Raw genomic sequence first — 20,349 nt, 5'->3', positions numbered from 1 at the left:
GAAAGCGAATGGTGTTAAAGTGAAGCTGCGAAAGTTATTGACGCTTTATGAAAACATCGACTGTATCGCGCGCGATGGAGAGAAGTTTACGATGCTTTCCCAACACGACGTAGCAGGTGCTTCGGACAACGATGTTGCAAACGTATCCGTATTTTGTAAATGTACCCAACTTTTATCTGCCAACTTCTAGCTAGTCGAATAAATAAAAAATTTTATGGAAACGAGGTTGATATCTAATACACAAAAAATGCGTACATTTCACGCGTAAAACTTTGTTTTTTCATCGATCATTGATCTTTATCATTCGTTTGTAATTTGAAATGTGTCTAACATAGAGGTAAAAAGGATAAAGTTTCGAATTATAAAATAAAAACTGCAGTAAAATATACGATGTGTATACTGCAATAAAATACTCGGTAAACATTAAAGATTAATTTAATATTTTCATTCGTGTTAATTAAGTTTTAAACTTTTTAGTCTTTTAATATATTTTTCAGAATTTAATATATTTTTCAGGTTATATATAATTTACTTTTATTATACGGAGTAAACTTACATTTATAATTAATTACTTTTTAATTGTGATTTATATTCAAAAAATTAAAAATATTCTTTTATTTTTATTTGATTTTTTTATCAATTTTAAATATTTTATAGTAATTTTTTATAGTATATTTAATAGTATATTTTATAGTATATTTAATAATTTTTACCAAATTACTCTTTTCTATTCCAATTTCTTAATCACAATTTGATTCGATACAAAAAATTTTAAAATATAAGATAGTACTCCAACTTTTATTATGGAAATTTTAAAATATAAGATAGTACCCCAACTTTTATTATGGATTGGTAACATATCAGATTCCAAATTTAGATATTTTATCATTTTCTTTGAACTTAAACAGATTGAGAATAATTGTCGGAGCGACTTATTCTCGACATACCGATATATTATTTCTTACATATCGATATATTATATCGATATTCTCATTCTTCTGCCAATCCCACATACTTCAGCCCTGCTACACGGCTGAGCTCATAAATTTTGAAACATTTTCTAGTTCGTGGCTGTTGCTGGACAAATGATATACTTTATGGGCCAAAAGCGTCGTATCTATTTATAAAACGAATCTGGTAGAAATGATGATGATCGACCTCGTCCGATTTATATATGTGTATATACATGTATAAATTATATATTTATAAAAAAGTATTGAGAGATTCTCTGCAGAAAATCTACATCGGTTAAACCTGATAAATAAAAGTTTATATTATATTGTACGTTTATATAATAATTTAAATTAAAATTAGTATAGAGAGAGATACGAATTTGAACAATTTAAAATAATTAATATAACCTGTAATTTAGAGGTTTCCACTTTTAGAAACAGAGAAACTAATCTAATTTCTTTTATTTTTATTTAATCTACTAACATTTATGTGCTTTTAGAAATAAATGATAATAAATGATATTGCGCATAATTTTTGAAACTGAAGTATTAAAATGACATTTTTATATTTTTTTATTGATTTATAGAATATATCTATATATTTAAATTTCAAGAATTTAAAGTTCCAGCATTCAATTATTAATCTTACTATTCTATTTTTTTTCTATTACTTTATTCACGACGTTAGCGAAATCGCGCAGAATTTCTCGAATGATGCGTTTTTCTACCGCGCAAACACTAATAGAAGCTTCACAGTGGTCTAGGGGGAGATCTCTCTGTAAGAAGGCCGTATCATCCCTGGAGACGTTGCCGCTCTCAGATTTCGAAAGAGCTTTCTTCGAAGCTCTCAGCGCGCGAGAAGTTGAAGAGAAGACGTTCTATAAGAAATAACCGTTCTCTCTCTTTCTCTCTCTCTCTCTCTTTCCCCCCCTTCTCTCTATATCTGTCTCATTGTTGTTTTTCTTTCTCTCTCTTTCATACCATTGGTAACGCGACGTTGAACACGACATGTACATCTGAGAAATCGTATTTCCGTCGAATTATGCGTCTCGGCAACCGTCGAGGAAAGTATTTTTGGACACGTTGAATCGATGCCGACATATTTCGCGGTCCACTGAAAATCCCGATGCCGCCTCCGAAGAAGACGAGAGATGTGTCCGATAACGTCAGCGCGTGATGCGCCTCTTTCGTCTTCTATAATTGTTCGATGATTCCATCAAATTTGAAATTGTTCCTAGTTTGCGTTAATGCGAATCTATTACTCAACAGTAATCACATCATCACGTAACATCTATTACGTAACAGCTAGTTTGAATAGCGTTTCTTATCATTCACTTTTATCATAAAAATATGAATAATTATGAATAAATATTGTAAGTCCCAAAACTGTCTTCTTTCTATTGATATGTAGAAATAAAAGTATATTTTATATTTTCAATTTCTTTTCTTTCTTAATGATTAATGCCATTTTCATACACGAGAAAATATTCTCAATTATTATATATGTAATACAAATTTTAACACAAAATAGATTTTATAATAATAATAAAATAAATTAATAATTTTTGAAATTCAAAAATATAAAAAGTATAAATATAGATTAAAATATCTATATATTTCTCAGAGGGATATTAAAATGTCCAAAATTTTTAGCGTTTCCAAAGTTTTTAATAATAAAGTTTTAGTTATTATTCAAGCTTTAAACAAATAATACGAAACTCATATATTAAATAATAATTATTTAAAAATCTAAAATTCCAGAAATAACAGAATTTTTTTAATAATTTGAGGTTAATATCAGCTATCGAATCACAGAACACAATAAACTTGCGTTACAACACCAGTACTTTTAATATGGCTTATCAAGCCGTATGTTGACCGGATGATTTATCTGCCGCAACAGACTCTCACGAGTGCTTATCTCATTCCATGTGACGTTCGCCATCTCCCTCAGGATAACATTTGGGACGGCAAGGACGAACAACAAGTAGGAAGCCATCGGTTGGAAGAGAAAGAGAAGAATTAGGTACATTGTTCCCTTACGGAATCCGGAGGTCCGTGCAATTATTTTCGAGCGACTATCCGACGAACGGAAATTTACTCCGTCATGGTGAAACAAAGTCCCTCGTCTCTCTTCGAAAGACGCAGAGAGGATAAAACGAGGAACGAGGGACGACACACATGAGAGAGGACCCTTTCGAAGCACGCAGTTTCTAGCGTTATCGATCGTCCACCGCTTTCCCGACCTCTGTCCTGTGCACGCACGCAGACGTGCCCTCTCACTCCTCCGAGAAGCGAAGAGATAGGGTTTCGCTTCTCTGCGGCGAAACCTTAAGCCGCCGTTATTACGACTTTCACTTAACGCCATGCAATTTTCCACCCCCTGCTTTTTGCCATTGCCGCGGAAACCGAATACATTCTCTTTTATCTCTTTCGCATGATCGAAGCTACTTCATTTTCGAGTCTAATAGGCGAGACTTTTGATTAGTCTCTGTGAATCCCGTAAAATATTTACAGATCACTCGAATTCATTTTTGATAATAATAAATATTTTTGAAATCAGCAACTTTACTTTAACGGAATAAAATTTTATTTGTATCTTGATTCCTTATTTAAATAGTAACAAAAGTTAAGAATCAAGATTCAAATTAAATGACTTTGTTGAAATAAAATAATTGAAACAAATTAAAATTTCGACTTATAAATAATTATTTTTTAAATTAATCTAACGTTTAATTAAATTTAATTAATTAAATAATTAATAAAATATTCTTTATTTGTATCTCTGTAGCTTAATTTTTGTCAAGAAAGAATTGAATGACCAAAGAAAAACCCTTGGATAAAGGAGACATTTGGTGTAGTACCGGATAGTCAATTGTTCTTTATCCTACCGTTTTAGTTGAAACGATAAAATATCGATGCTTTCATTCCGAGTTCGGCGCTTATCTATAATGAATTTAATGTTAGCTCTCTAGCTCACGGCGAAAATCGATTCGGCACGTGGCGATCTGGATTGTGATTTTGATTTCGGAGCCCGATACCGATAGCGGTATTCAACTAATCAAGGAATCGATGCCAATCGACTTTGCCATTTGATCGGGAAAACGATTGCGGATTCCGGCAGCGCAAATATGCACGGAAATCAAATATCGGCCGCCATCGCTGTCGTTGCTCACAATAAAAGAGTCGCGCCGCGACTCTCTTGACATTTATTTGAAAAACTCTAAACCCGGCTTATAGAGACACCGAATCGATCCTCTGAATCGATTCGTTCCAAACAACTAGATTATACGTTCCAAACAACTGTAGATTATTCATCATCACTCTTCATCCAGGATAATTCCCGAACATTGCAAACTTTTAGATTTGACTATCAACAGAGAGAGAGAGAGAGAGAGAGAGAGAGAGAGAGAGAGAGAGAGAGAGAGAGAGATCATAAATTTTTCCAATCAAACTTCCCCAATAAAACTGCAAATTTGAGAAGAAATATTAATATTATTGTTAACATTTATCAAACAAATATCAGTATTGTTGTCAATATTTATATAATATATTCAATATTAATTAATATCTTCCTTTTATTTTTTCTTTTGGCTAAATTATGCATTATTACAATTGTTGTTATGCACATTTGATATTTTTACAATTTATTAATATTATAATAATTATATATATATTAGAATATATTATATTTATTAGTTATGCTATTCGTGTTATAAACTATAACAAATTGTTTTCGTGAAATAATTACATTGCACTCTGAAAAATTTATCCTAGAATGAGAAATCTCTATTATTAAGACCGTATTTGTCAGATAGATACTTTTTATACAAGCAGCAACCTGCATCACTCGATTTCTAGGAAAAACTTGTCGCAATTTTTTTCTTACAAAGGAATACACATGACAATTGAGATATTCACGCTGTATAAAATAACAAGTATCAGAATAGGTCTCCTTAAGGCTTTACTTGCATTTTCTGCTCTGCTGCTCGTCTGGAAGTACAAAACGAAACGCAAGAAATGATTTTGTAAAAACGATGGCGACAAAAGAAAACAGCCATTCATAAAGCATGCCACTAGCTGGCAGAGAAAAAAAAGAATAAAAAAGAAAAAGAGAAAGAATAAAGTGACGGGAAGAAGACGCGACGAAGAAAGAAAAAAAGAAATGATACAGTGGTAATTTGTGACAATACTAGAGGATCTCTAAAAAAGTGCGAAACAATGCCATTACACTGTCGAATCTTCTTGTCGTATATAGCGTGTCATCCCATTCTTAATGTCGATGCACATATCTCTATGTGTCATTTAAAACCATATTTTTCGAAATAGGCATCGAAAAAAAGCAAGAAATATTTTAAAAAATTAATAATATTCCGTGTTCTTTTAAAATATTTTATTAGAAAAATTATATATATTTACGTTGAAAAAATATATTTACGTTTATATAATATCGTATATATATATATATATATATATATATATATATATATATATATGTGTATTGATTTTTCATATTTAATATCGATAAATTTAAATTTTTTCGAATAATCTTTTGTGGTTTAAAAATACTACGATATCAAATTATCCTCATGATTCCATGTCATTACATGGATGTGTACATTCGACCATGAAACGCACATATGCTTGTATGGAGAGCTTACACGGGTCAGTCATGTAACGAGTATGACATCGCAAACAGCACGTGCAGCAGTGACATTACGTATGCGGATTACATCAGGGACACTGGGCTGCTTATGAGTTGCTACCAGAATTTAAAATGAAAAAGAGCTACTGGGAATGAAGTAGAAATGCAGTCGAAAAAATCACCAAGTCAATTATTTGGATTCGCAAAAAAAATTTAATTATTTATATTTATAATAATACCTTCTTGCATTCTAAGATATTGTAAAAGTGAAAAAATAAAAAAAGAATGTATTTAAGAAGTTTAATCTTTCTAATTTTGTAATCCTTAATTTTCAAGAAGCAAAAAAAGCTTAATATTTAACGAGAAAATTGCATAAGCATCACTCCTGTTGTTTTTAAATTCATTCCGAATTGCACCGGAGGGAATTTAAATTTAATAACGTTTTATCACAGATGTGCAGAAATCTCTTAATCGTGTTGGGAAAAATAATCAAACGACAAGAGAGTTTGCTCTCGTACGAAATAGCGTAGTTTTATGTTTTATATCTTTTTTAGAGTTCTTTTTTTTTAGTTTATGGTGCGAGTTTGTCAAATAGCCAATCACGAGAATCTCGCAGAAAACTAGAAGAAATTGGCGGATGATTGACAGATCTTCCTCTCTAAGTGATATCATTGTTTCACACAACTGCATTTACATCATTTTTGTGTATCATTTGTTATACATTTTAAGAAAATTGAGAAGATTACAAAAATGGGAAGTAACTAAAAAGCACTCATTTATAAATTTCAAATATTTGAAACTTGTAGATTTGTCATCTCCGTGATAAACTCTTATTCGCAAAATTCTTGAAATTGTCAGAAATTGATTTCCCGACGTTTTAGAAAGACGTTTGCATTCTTGCTCTGTTCGGGGAGCAGTTCACCTTGCAAATAATTCGTCCGTTTCATTATTCTTTTTCTATTTCATAAAAGAACAATAAGCCGGAAGAATAAACTTCAAGACAGTAAATATAAATGAAATCGCGATAATCTCAACGTCGCCGCGACGGCAAGTGTTCCAGCGAAAATTATTCTCCACAGCATCCGGACCAATGAAGGGGCACGGTATACTAATGCCGACACGACGCGGATAAAAATGCGGCTCGCAATCAGCGTTTATATGAAAAACACTCCGACATTCCCGGCATCTATCTCCGACAAACCGCCCTCGGCCGACGTTGTCATCGCTCGAGCGACGTCGCGATATTACTCAAGTCTTGCCTTCGCGAGCGAAATCGAGCTCCCGTTTCCCTCCCTGCCTTAGCTTTCATCGTCGACTCGAGAGCGGAAAATAGCTGGTATTTTGGACGGATAATGCGACGCGGTCGCACCCTCCGCCACCCCCCTGTCTCTTCCCGCTTATGCGACTTTTCCGCGGATTCTCGTCGCTAATCTCTTTCGCTCGTTCGTTCGCCTGAGAAACGTCAGCTTTTTTAAATTTAGCAAAATAACAGACATGTAATGGCCTCTATTAAAATACTACCATGTATAATATTCCATCTCCTATTCTTTCCTTAATTCGTGACTCTTTTCGTGTCAGAAATTACATTTACCTCTCCATTAAATGTAACATATAAATAATGCTATAGCATTATGTAATGTACAGATTTCCCTAAAACAAATAAAAATAAACACATCTCTTTCATAATTTTAGTCTATTATTTTTAGCGCGAACTGTCAATGTTAATTTTTCAAATAAAAGTAGATTTCAAACTTAACAAAATATAATATTAAATATCAAATTGCGCGATTGCATTCTGGATGCATTGTCGATGTCTTTATGTCATGATGAAATACTATACCCGGGTGTTAAAAAGCCAATTATCGCGAATGATGTGCAACTTTAGCGATGCCACAGTTTTATCTTTTGGAAAGCACAATATAACTGCTCGAGACAACAGGCGCTCATGAAAAATTGTCCATCGTCACTGAAAAGAGTATAACGTTGTGTTCCCAGCGCGACAAGTGGAAACTTGAATAAAATATGATTAACGACACAGATCGTTACTCCTGTGCCAAGTTACCGTAACTACTGTGTCGAGAAGCATATCGCGTGTGCCTTTCGTCTCCCGCTTTAACATTGTCGCAGTACGAAACAATTTCCGACGGTAAATCATGCCAAGAATTCTACAGAATTCTTGCATTCCGCGATCATACCACCGAGATATATCCTAATGGCAGATTCTTCGAAAAGCTCACGATTGTTCTGCTGAAAATTTAATAAACAATTAATCAATATCGCGACAATCATCCCTTTTTACATTTAATATTAAATATTAAATATTAGCAAATTTTTAATGATTGTCTGAAATTAAACGCGGCTTTTTTATTTACATATATTTATAATTAATAGTAATATTAATATTTAAAACGTAGTATATTGATTTGAAATTTTCGCCAGAAAAAAAAATCCAATTTAGTTTCTTCTATTCCGAAGAAATCTATAATCGAGAAATCGTATTTGCGGATAATCGTTCATAGAGATTTGGTAAACAATTGTAGTTTCAGACGATTATAGCTCCCAATGAGGATGGGTCCGTAAAATCTGATCCTGGCAAATTGAATTTTATTGAATTTAGGATTTTCAGGCGCCATCAGTGATCCCGCAGGAATTCGAACTCGGTCCGAACCTAATAGTGCACAAACGACGCGGAGACCATCTGGATTCCCTGGCCGTGAACAGGGTCCGATCAGATACAAGGCCAGAATAGCTAAATTATAGCTGCGTCATGAAAATTGCTGCGACAAGCGTGACGATCGCATGGAATATCAATGAGAAGCAGGGAATGTCGTATTTAGCTACGCATAAATTAACAGAATACATCAATACCTTCACTTTCTCGAAGACGTCATAAATGTAATACTGTTCTTTGTGAAAATTAAATAATCATTGTTATAAATCTCATGTTTCTTCACATATTATTTATGCTATTGTATTCTACACATTATTCGTGTATAATAAAATATCAGCTTTGAAACTTCACTGAACACATTTTTATGTAAAGTCGAAAATATTTTTCACTTAAAGAAAGACAAGAAAATTGAAACAAATTGTAATTATATACATTTTTTAAATACGTTAATTATATTCTTATGAAACGATAATATATCGATATTACAAAATTACAGATTCGATACTACATGTGACAAGGCAGCGCAATAAAAGGTTCTTGCGCTTCTCTGTTTGGACGTTGGCCAAGGACGGGTTGCTCAACTCCGACACTTGCGTTTAAATTCCCGATGATGTTTCCCTCTCTACCTCTACGTTCGACGGACAATGTCACGAGGACAATAATTGTTATGCGCGATTACGCGGATCGAAAATGATAATCGCGAATCGATGCACGTACGATTGGCGTATAAAAGTCCGCCACCCCAAGAGCACGAGCATCAATCGTTCTTCGATCTTCGAGCTCTCCCAAGCTTTCCCAAGTGATTCTCTCAAAACTCAGCCTGCAAACATGAAGTGCTTAGCCGTGAGTAGAACGAATCTTTCTTTGTGATATCAGTGTTAGCATAGTCGACTGGTTTAGTTTTAGAAAAAATTGTCTCAACTGATTTTTAACAATAACATTTTCATACACGATTCTAATTTATTTATTTTAGAAATATCAAATCGAGAAGAGAAAAAGAAAATCAAGTATATCTCGTAAACGATAAAAAGATTTAAACAGAATTATGAGAGTTGAAAATTTCCAAGACTATAAATTTCAATTTTAGAAAAATCGTTTTATTTTTCTATATTTTCTCAACGTCAAGTAGGAAAATCAAAAATTCAATACAAAATTCCGAGTTTTGCTTTACAAATCTTTAAAGAACGTAGGTTGAAAGCTTATGATATAGCGCATAAACGTGTCTTTACATATTTTTCTTTACTATTCCCAGGTTATCGCTCTTTTCGCCCTGGTGGCCGCCGCGGCTCTCGCGGAGGCGAAACCCACCGAGGTAGAGTCCATCGAACCGGCACAGGCCGAGCCCATCTCGCCGGAAGCGGCTAGGAACAAGCGAGGGTTGCTGCTCAGCGCGGCTTACACGGCCCCGATCGCTTACAGCGCATACACCGCCCCGGCCGTTGCTTACTCCGCATACAGCTACCCCTACGCGTACGCGGCCTATTCCAGCTACCCCTATTACTCCGCGGCCTACAGATCCTATTACTTGGCCTAGATACGCCGAGCAACCACATAAGCCCGGGGGAACACGCGAAACTATTCGACCAGTCACAGCCTCTGATTTTACAACCCGACCGACTGCACGACGACATCACTCGTGACGCGACCACGTAAGATAATTCATCAAAAAAAAAGCATGTCAAAAATGAGGTCATCTGGATTTATTTTCGTCAAGTACTTAAATTATTATTTTTTTAAATTACTGTCTATTAATATCATTATTCAACAAAACCACGAAATATATTAGCCGTTATTTATTTGATTACTGAAAGAGAGATATTGTTTTATAAGATACTTGACTCTTGAATACGGTCTGTCAAAATTTTGGAAATATTATCGACCATCTCTTTGCAAAATTATTCGAGATTAATTATTACAATTACATCATGATTTAAATAGCCATTTGTATGCACGATAGAACTTTTAAAAGAATCGCGCGAAATAAACAGGAAGCGAACCATGTTAAGAACTGATTGTGAGTCTTATTCGACAGTATCTTATTGCGTAAAAGATTGCTAATATATATATATATATATATATATATATATATATATATATATATATATATATATATATATATATATCGTGCATATATATATATATATAATACCTCTTGCAGTTGTATCTATATTATTCACTTTAGACAAAATGTATACATTTGTATATCTAAAGTACGCTTATTACATTATTACACATATGTGCAGCATCTCTCTTATTAAATAGCTTACAATTTATGTAAAAACGAAACGGACCATCCACCATCTGAATTTATACATTCGCAACGTGATACTATGATTTATGATTATCTATTCTCTCAAATGTTAAAAAAGAGAAAGACATTGACGAAGCGTTATCGAGAATGTCTCTTTGTGTATATATTATATTTATGAATCACATAATTCATTGAAAACATTTCGGTTATATTATCATGTTATATATACATTCTATTAACTCGTCTAAATGTCTGTGTGAATCTGAATTTTCCTGAAGAAATTATTCGCAGCGTGATTTTTTGCATGATATGCCATCGTATAAAATATTAACAAAAAAAAAATTGACGAAACGTTGCTAATTTTTCTTCGTGTATGTGTATCTTATGTAAGATATTATTATTCGCTATTTATGAATCCATATGTAATCCACTCTAGAAAAAATATAATCCAATGCAATGAGATTTAAAATATTTTTCTCTTTTTCCTATTATTTTACAAGAATTACTTGTAAAAATTCAACGATATATTTTGCGATTTTTCTCCTTCTCAAAAATTAAAAGAAGACAAAAAAATATTTAATATTATAAAGAATCCTAATATGTATGTATGTGTATTTTGTCGAAACTTTATCTTCCAGTTAATTCCAAAGAAGCTATATCAGCAGGATTCTAATTAAAATGTGTAGTTATCACCGAAATATTTAATATTAAATAGTTATTTAACTTGGGTAAAGAACTGCGGAGTTCTAAACTGTGGAAGTTTGATGCAAGCTTCGCAAAATATTTTTTCCTTGGCCTACATGTCGCAGAATGTTATTCTCGTAGATAGAATTGTACCCTTGACGGCGACGAATGCATTTTTAAGCGCATGCCTTTAGTAAGAGTTTAGAGGCACTCGCGGGAGAATAGTGACACAATGTGTTGCGAAGAGAACTATAAGGAAAGTTCTTGCGAGAGATCTCACATCTACAAAATAACACTTAATGCTATTTTAAAAATATAAAAATAGAGCTTATCTATTCTTTTCATTGTATATAAATACAGAAATATTCTGAATTTTCATAATTTTATTGTTTCGTCTATTTTCTTCGCAAGTTTTCTTGATATTAAACAATTTTGTGTGTACGATTCCACAGGTTTTATTGTATCCCACTTTATTCGCATTTTTTTGCAATTATATTTAACTCTATTTTAAATATATATTTTAAAACTCTAAATGATATCGCAAGAAAGGGAGAAGAGGAAAATAATTAATTATTTTTGTTATTAAAATTTTATTAAGATAAAAATGTTCACAACATCTTTTTCGTTGCTGTACAATATCGTTTTCATAAATAAATATGACAGTAATATTTTACAATACGTATTTTTCAATCGATTGAATGACGCACGCGCAATTTTAAAATTTAACAACCTAAAAGACTGACGCCCATCTATACTATAGTTTATTCAAACATCAAAGTATCCGTTACTTACACAGCGAATTAACGTTAGTTATAACGACTAAAAAAATCTAAACAACTTCAGGAAAAGTGATAAAATTGGCGCACGTTACATAACAGATAAAAACCCGATATAAAAATGCTTCTCGCGAATTACCAAGAAAACACAGGAAAGAGTTTACGATCGCAGTCTCAGTAACTCTAGCATGGAAAAACTTTTAATTGCTTTGTTTAATTGCCGTTGTTAACCATCTTTCACATGGTAATTAAGCTGAGTCGCGCGACACATCCATCATCATCATGGTACGGTAAATTATGTCGAGATTATTTCGGGCCGCGAGGAATAAAACATTTCGTGATTTCGTATTCGTTTCATCTCCTCGAAAAGAAAATAAATGTAAAATATTTTTCGTTTCTTAGAAGATTGAAATTTTCGTCTCAGAATATCTTTGAATAATCTGTTTCCAAGCTTAAATGAATACAATCAAAAATAGTAATAAAGAGAAATACAATATTAAAATAAATTCTACATATGTAAAATAAAGAAAGCAAAAAAAAGAAATAAAAAATTAATTATGAATATTTGTTTTATATATATTATAATTTTTATATTTTATCAAATTATATATATTACATATAATTTTTATATTTTATCAAATTATATATATATTACATATAATTTTTATATTTTATCAGAAAAAATTTGGATAAAACTCTTTAAAAATATTCAGAAATAAAAATTTGTCATTCTTTCAACTTCGTGACATATATTTATCAAATCACTAACAAGAATTAATCAACCACGTTTGCACCTCGCGGAAATACTTGAGGTTTAAAATAAAATAAATAACTAGAATAATTTTATCGGTGAATTTCGTTAAAATCCCAGTAACTACATTTGCAAATGGTCGTCGTATTCAAAGCGAAACGCATTTTACATGCAACGTGTCGTACATGTCAACGAAATTGCCAAAAAGTTCGCGTGTGTTTCGGACGAACGAGTTTTGCGGCTACTGCCCGTTGACCCTTTTATTTTCGACTACGCTAATCCTATATATATATATAAAATTCGTTAACAGACGTATTTGGCGAACAGTGTGATACTCGATATTTGGTGAAAAAATAAATAACCTCCATTTTGATTAAAATTAACTTGAAATTCTTTTTGCAGTTTTTAAGGCTTTAACGTAAATTGAAGTAGCTTCTCACAATGAAAATACGCAATTTAAGTATTTATCCTCTTTCATATGTCATATTTGAATTTTTTGACATAGTATAATCTAATCAGATAGATTTTGCAATTTCTATGCGCAATACATAAGTGCATAACATTTTTTGAAATTTTGCATAAAACAGAGAAAGAGTCTCTTGATACAATCAAATTATATCAAGATTGAATCGTTTCGAATACATAGCTGTTATACTTTTTTTGCAAAATCGCATATATAAATCTAAATTCAGTTAAAATAAAATTCATTTGAAATTATTCATAGAATACCATTTTATTATCTTGTATTTCTAGAATACGATTTGTCAAAAGCCTTCTCTTTTTAATCGATCAAAGCTGAAATGCTATTTCTGCCTCGATATTCTTGTTAGGGAAAAATTATTTCAGGATTCGCCAGGGAATACTGCCACGTGCATCGAACACGGTTATTTTATCGAACGTATCGTATAGGCCAGCGCAGGCAGCAAACGCAAGCGCGTAATCCCAGGATTTGAAGCTCCGAACCGGCGCGGTTACCGAACCGAAACGACCGGCGCATACTAATGGTCCCTTTCCTGAAACGTTTCGGACACACGTTTCACGTTGTCTCGTATGGCCGTAGTTTCCGATAGCGGTATTAACTTCAGTAATATTAAGACCCAACACAAAAATTAGTCGAGACTTTTTAACAGCAGATGCAATGTTGCATTTTATAGTAGCTTTGTCTTACAAAAAACGTTGATTCTTATTTTTATTTAGCGCTGCATAATTATTAAAATGTAAACGTAATATAATAATATATATGAAAACAATTTATAATAATAATGCAATTTAATTTTATGTATTTAAAAGTTTTATAAAAAATTCAAAGAATTCGAATAATATTTATATATTTTTTGAATTTAATGAATTTTACAGATTAAATAATATTCTCCATGCAATCCTAAACATTTATGCCAATTCTGAAATAGTGAAAAGTAATCTACGATCGTCCGCAATAAAAATATAGAATTTTAATATTTTTTGTCTTTCATTTAGTTTTTTGATATATAGCTCAATTGGCTAACTTTTTGTGCAATTGCTATGCGCGATATACAAGTGCGTAGCATTTTTCGAGTTTTGTGTGAAATATGAACCCAAAAGAATCTCTTGATATATCGAATCGTTAAATATATAACCATTGTATTTTTCGCGAAATAGGATGCATAAATCACTCCGTTTTGTAGCATACTAAATTTTAACGCGAAACGCGTTAATCTCGTTATTTATTTCCCAAGCTTTCTATCCTTCTCATTCTTCCGTTTTGCTTTACCACATTTTCATATAAAATGTACACAAATATACACAAATATACGCAAACGATTAAAGGTGACGCAGCTTGTGGTATCTGTGCAGGAGAAGCAATTTGTGCAACGAACACATGCGCAATACATCGTAGTTCGTATAAGCTTCGCAGTGGCAAATATACAAGGTGTCGATGATTGCGTTTTCTTCCGTCATTTGTTTCAATATCACAGCAGTGAATTCTTGAATTAGCAAGCTAATATAAAGTATGTAGGAATTAAAATTCAAGCAAATAAAAATCCTGCTCTTCTTTTAATTTTAATAAAACTGTAATAGAAACTATAATAGAAAATTGATTTAAAAGATTCAAATTTAAAATAGAAAAAAATAAAAGACGTAACATTTTCACTTAATAAAAACACAAAAGATTTCAAAGAATAAATCTCTAGCAAAGAATAAATCTCTAGTTGAAAGAAAATGCGCAATATTTGAGACACCCTGTATGTGGATGTAATATTACTAGGTGGCCACTCTTGCGAGAGCCACACGGGCGACATACCAATGGCCGCTCACACATTTCCCGAATTAATTTTCCAGAAAATACACACCATTTTCGCCCATAGGCCATTAATTAAACGTAACGTAAAATGACATGCGCTTTTAATGTCTATTCTACACTCGCCATCCCAAAATGGAGCTTATTATCTTTTACGAGTATTTTTGACAGATTTGGTTTCAAATTATTCATAAGTCATGATACACAGTCATGATGCACAGAATCATATATTATTCTTTTTATAAATTTAAAATAACTAAAAAAACTTTTCTTTAATGAAAAATTAATAAAAGTATTATAATTTGTCACGGATTTTAATTTTAATTGTTTGAATAATTTAGATGTCAAGTTCGTTTTCCTTGTTTTTTTTCAAATTAATGAATGCTCTCTAGTTAAAATATATATAAAATATATATAATTTGCCGATATTAATAATTTTTCAAAACGACTCTCACATATATACATATTTGTATTGATCGATTTGCACAGGACAAGACAGTTTTTAAATAACTAATAATTGTTTTATGCAAACAGCCAATAACAAAGCTTGATACTTAATCGTGGAATAATAACAGTGTGTTAAATATCTCGATAGCACTTTAATGTAAATTCAAAATCGTTCTTATGAAATACCAGTGGACTCGCAGGACGCGAGCTTTCCTTAATTAAATACGAGTTCGTCGACGAACAATTTCCTTCGACTACCCCGGCTTTGCATTGCAAATCGTGGCCTTCGACAAATCTCGAGATTTGCATAAGTATAAAAATAACGAGCGACAATGGCGCCCAGACTCATGCCAGTGAATCCCAAAACGATCTGCGAAAAAGGGTCGGCGGTACTCATCCCAAAATTTAGATTCGTTATAAACTTCATGTTTCCAACCCTCCAAGGCCTTCGGCCTTAATTAAACCTCAATAAAAATGGAGTGCTATTGATATTTAGAACGGTTTTATTTACTATTTGCTAATTAATAGTCTTCGAAGTAACGTGTTCTTGCGTAATTTTACGATTATCATGTCATCTGAAATGTATTTAAAAGAAAGAAAGATAACAATAAACGAAAACGATACTCTATTCATATTTCAAGTATTTCAAGTATTGATGAGAATTATATTTGCTCTCAAGTATGCTACAAAATACTTCTGTTCAATATTTTTGTTTAAATTAAATTTAAAATCACATGTATCATACACTTTAAAAAATATATATTTATTCTACAAAATTTTGGTTTTTTAAAATTAATTTTCTCTTTTCTACGCAATCTTCCTTTTTCGATCATCATCTCAATTCTGTACTAATACTCGGCATTCAATATACGAGAGAAGGTTATCGACATGGTAAACAGCCGTAAAAGGATAATTCGCGCTGCGGAAGCTCGCGAATATAACAAAACGCAGGCGCAATTATTTCTCGGCCATGGAGAGAGTTACGACCACAACCGGCGCACTGCATATTGCCGGAGGGGTAGGAAAGAGTGAGCGAAAATACGTTCCGGCGTTCGAAAGGGGAGGCGAACGACGACCGCATCTCACCCGGCATTCGGTCGGAAACTCGTTTAATTCTCGCGTAATAGAAGGCAATTAATTTTCTTACTCGAAATAAAAATCCGGCGCGTGCGCGAATTCTACGTGAATTTTAGGCGCAATGCTCGGTAACAGTGTCGAAATTAAAAACGCCTGAATTTAACGATATGCCGATATTTTTAACCATCTCTATTTGTTATTTATTACGGAATAATTGCAATTACGAAATAAATGCAAATAATTAATTGCGAATAAAAATAAATATGTGTGTAAAAATTGTAAATAATTTATATACATTACAAGGTTTTATTTATTCTGCTTAATACTTCTTCAGTAATATCAACCCTACAAAACGAAACTTTCCTCGAAGTAGCGATATCATTCGACCCTTACCAAGGGACTCCTCGATCGTGCATAAATCACGCAAATTTATCCTGAAAACCCTCGTATATGCTTCACCAAAGTTTCCGTTTAAGAAGGGAGTATCGATACAATACGAAAATACATGGAAATTTTTCGTAGTCAATTATAAGTCAACGTCCGAGATAGAATGTCACGCGCGCAGAGATAAAGTGACAGCTGTCGATTTCGTTGCAATTTAGATGTAATGGAATGTCTCTGTCTCGTTCTCCCTTGTCGAGATTTCATTCCGATCTCTCGGAATGTGACACGTGTTCTATGATTCTCGTTGCGATGAAAAAAATTCGGACGAGGTAACCGGCAGATCGATTTTGCGACGGAAATAAACGGCGTTGCGGCATGGCTCGATACTGACGACGATTTAGCACGAATTTATTCTCGTACGGGGACGCAACACACCGGTCAAATCAATAAGGAAACTCACGATGCGCCTCGGGAGAGCTTCTCGACCTATTCCGAATCAACGTGAATTTTCCTATTTCTGCGGAAAACGCGAATGCGAACAAAAGTGGAAAAAATAAGGCTCGATTCGTGTCCCGAAAAATCCACTAATGGAACTAATGTCTAAAAGTATCATATACGTATTGTGGAAATTATGATATTTAAAAAAATTATCCTTCATAATATATTAAATATATAATATATCCAAGATGTCTTTATAAAATAAATCAAATAAATAATTAATACATAAAAACAGTTATTTACTTTTATATTAAAATTTTTCGAAAATCTTCTTCATTGGAGTGTTTATAAATTACAAAGTATTGATAGCTCTTTTTGTTTCAAATAAAGTAAAGTTATAAGAGAAAATGACATGAAAAAAATAAAATCAATGATTAAACATCTTTTTTATATATAAATATTTAAACATGGAGTGTATGCATGCATTGTAACCAATTAAGAAGCGTGTATTATCATGTATCTCATTTATAAAATAAAGGAACCGAATCCGATATCTTTATCTAAAATATTCTCTATCTAAAAGAAAACCTCTAAAGATATTCATCTAATATAAAGTTATTAAAAAAATAATTTTCGCATAACTTTTAGATCAATAATTACAGTTTGATGAATCGTGTTACTGGAATATGGTAACATAGATGCTTAAAACAAGGGAAAAACTCTTTTTAATTAAAGGAACCGTAAAGTAACATTGTCATGCCAATCAAAGCGTGTGATAATTTTGCTTCAAAGTAATCATCGTTAGCATAGCTGACGCTAATGATCGAGCACATTAATTATACAGCAGACGGATTATTTAATAAGGATTTCTGAAAGGCAGTTTGTAAGCTTAAAAAGCGATTGTACGCCGATATATCGTGCTCCGCATATCAAAATTTCTCAGTAATATCTCATTAAAAAATTGCTTGGCAGATCTGATAATCTTTAAATTAATTCGACCTCATTATCAATTTAAATTTTTTTAATAATGGAAAACGGTGTGAAAAATATAAGAAATTAATTGCCAATAATAAAAAATGAAGAAAAAATGTGTGTGTGTGTGTGTGTGTGTGTGTGTGTGTGTGTGTGTCATATTTAAAAATATTTTTTTCCTTCCTGCAAATTTATATATCGTAATTTTCTCAGTTTTTTTCTCTAATAATTAAACACTTGCGAAAATTAAAGCACTTTTCTCGATTAAGTACTTCTAGAAAAAAATAACAAATGATATCTTTGTGAAATAAAAAATGTTTTGTGTCACGCAACTCTGATTATTTTAAATCAGATATTTAATTTTTCCGCTTTTTAATTATCTCCGTCTTTTGCGGACAAATGTAATAGCACAATATAATACTCAAGATTAATACTTATTGTTAGTGTCTTATCATCGTCATTAGTATATTTGTAAACGAATAATTTTCGAATGAAAAGGCGCGGTCGAGAAAATTGATCAGGCCAGTCAATGTCAAAACGCGGATCCGCCTACAATTTCTCACCCCGGGGAGAACGAAGGGTTGAGGTTGTTGGATGAAAGAGGAGGGAGAGAAAAGAGAAGGAAAAAAAGAAACGCGCGAAAACGCGACCGAAAAGGGGTCGAGAAAAGGGCGAACAGCAGCTTCACGAAATTCGGCGACGAGAAACTTCCGTCATAAATCAAACGACCCTCCTGTGAATTTCGCGGGGTTGGCCCTTTTCTCTCAAGAGCGAGAGGGAGAGGATGAGAAGAAAGAGAGAGAAAGAACGTTTCTCGCTTTTTCCCATGCGTCCAAATCGGAGCATTACGAGCTTGCAAGGATGGATCGATAAAGGCCCACACTAGACATTGTTCGAATTCCGCAAATATCGCGTTCTCAGGCGCGAAATTCAGAGTCAATTAAACGGAACACCCGGTACATAACTCGACCGTGTCGAGCGGCGCAAAGATAAATGTTCACCCACATAAAAGAATTTCATCATAAATTTTTGCGCGATCGGACATTGCGCGCGAATACGATATGCGATATATGTCGTGTGAAAATATTTTATAATTAAAAATTATAGTTCGAATCTCTCTTTCTCTCTTTTTGCAGAAATGAAAAATAATTAATCTCATCCATACTTTTAAAATTGATTTAAAGTTCTAAAATCAACTCGTATAAATTCACATTACAGCATATGAATTATGGTTGCGATGTGAATCTTTGAAATTACAGGTGCAAAATGAAATTTTGCGAGCACACCCACGGTGAAAACGTGATTGTGAAAATTTACGTATCCCGCGTAGAAGAAATGTTCATGAAGCGTGAGTTCTTGCTAAAACCTAGTTTTCAACAAGATATGAGACAAGCCAAAGCGATAGGGAAAATATATTGATCATAGTAGTAACAATAGCGTAAAGTTGTAAAGCTTGATTTTACCAGCGATTTGGCACGCATTTAACTATGTCTGTACTAATAACACATTCACGTATATGCAACAAACACATGTTTCGAACGCTATACGAGGGGTACGCTATGAAGATATCTTAATACCCATCTGCCGAGTGTTTGCAGAGAATGAGGAAAATTAATGTAATAATATAGGGCAACAGTGCGAGAGATCGGCCCCTAGGTCGTTTATGTCCCCATTGCACGTGATCCTACGCCGAGAACCAGGCTATTCAACCGTACCTTTATGGCTTCAGGCAGCCCTGACCATCCGAATTGTGTTCGGAGCGAAAGCCCTGCTGTATCAACTAATTTGAAGATATATTACGTTTGTTTTTACGAATATGTGAAGAATATACGAGAAAATATGTAGCACATATAAACTAATTTAGCAATAGCTTTTATTTCCCGTTTAGGAAAAATTAAGAAAAAACAAAATATTTTTTTATTTATAAAATGGGCGATAATTGTACAAATATTATAGCGATATACTTTTTAAGAATAGCGATATTAAAAATATTATAGATAACATATAAAGACCAAACCACTT

General features: G+C 32.8%; 2 protein-coding genes across 5 annotated transcripts in view; one reads left to right on the top strand and one right to left on the bottom strand.

Moving 5' to 3' along the window:
- The window catches only part of Bsk (mitogen-activated protein kinase dJNK), a 142,970-nt gene that overhangs the window by 76,883 nt on the left and 45,738 nt on the right, over positions 1–20,349 (bottom strand). The gene's annotated exons all lie outside the window — the stretch shown is intronic.
- LOC145975477 (uncharacterized) lies at positions 8,977–10,982 on the top strand. The gene is given in 3 exon segments (XM_083105975.1): positions 8,977–9,069; positions 9,071–9,112; positions 9,522–10,982. Coding segments are annotated over 3 exon segments (417 nt in total). The 3' UTR covers positions 9,804–10,982.

The sequence above is a fragment of the Camponotus vicinus genome, unplaced genomic scaffold (assembly GCF_025532165.1).
Source record: "Camponotus vicinus isolate PSW18456_S1 unplaced genomic scaffold, iyCamVici1.0 SCAF_8, whole genome shotgun sequence".
In the NCBI taxonomy this organism is placed as follows: Eukaryota; Metazoa; Arthropoda; class Insecta; order Hymenoptera; family Formicidae; genus Camponotus; species Camponotus vicinus.
This window is presented reverse-complemented; position numbering and strand designations above follow the sequence as displayed.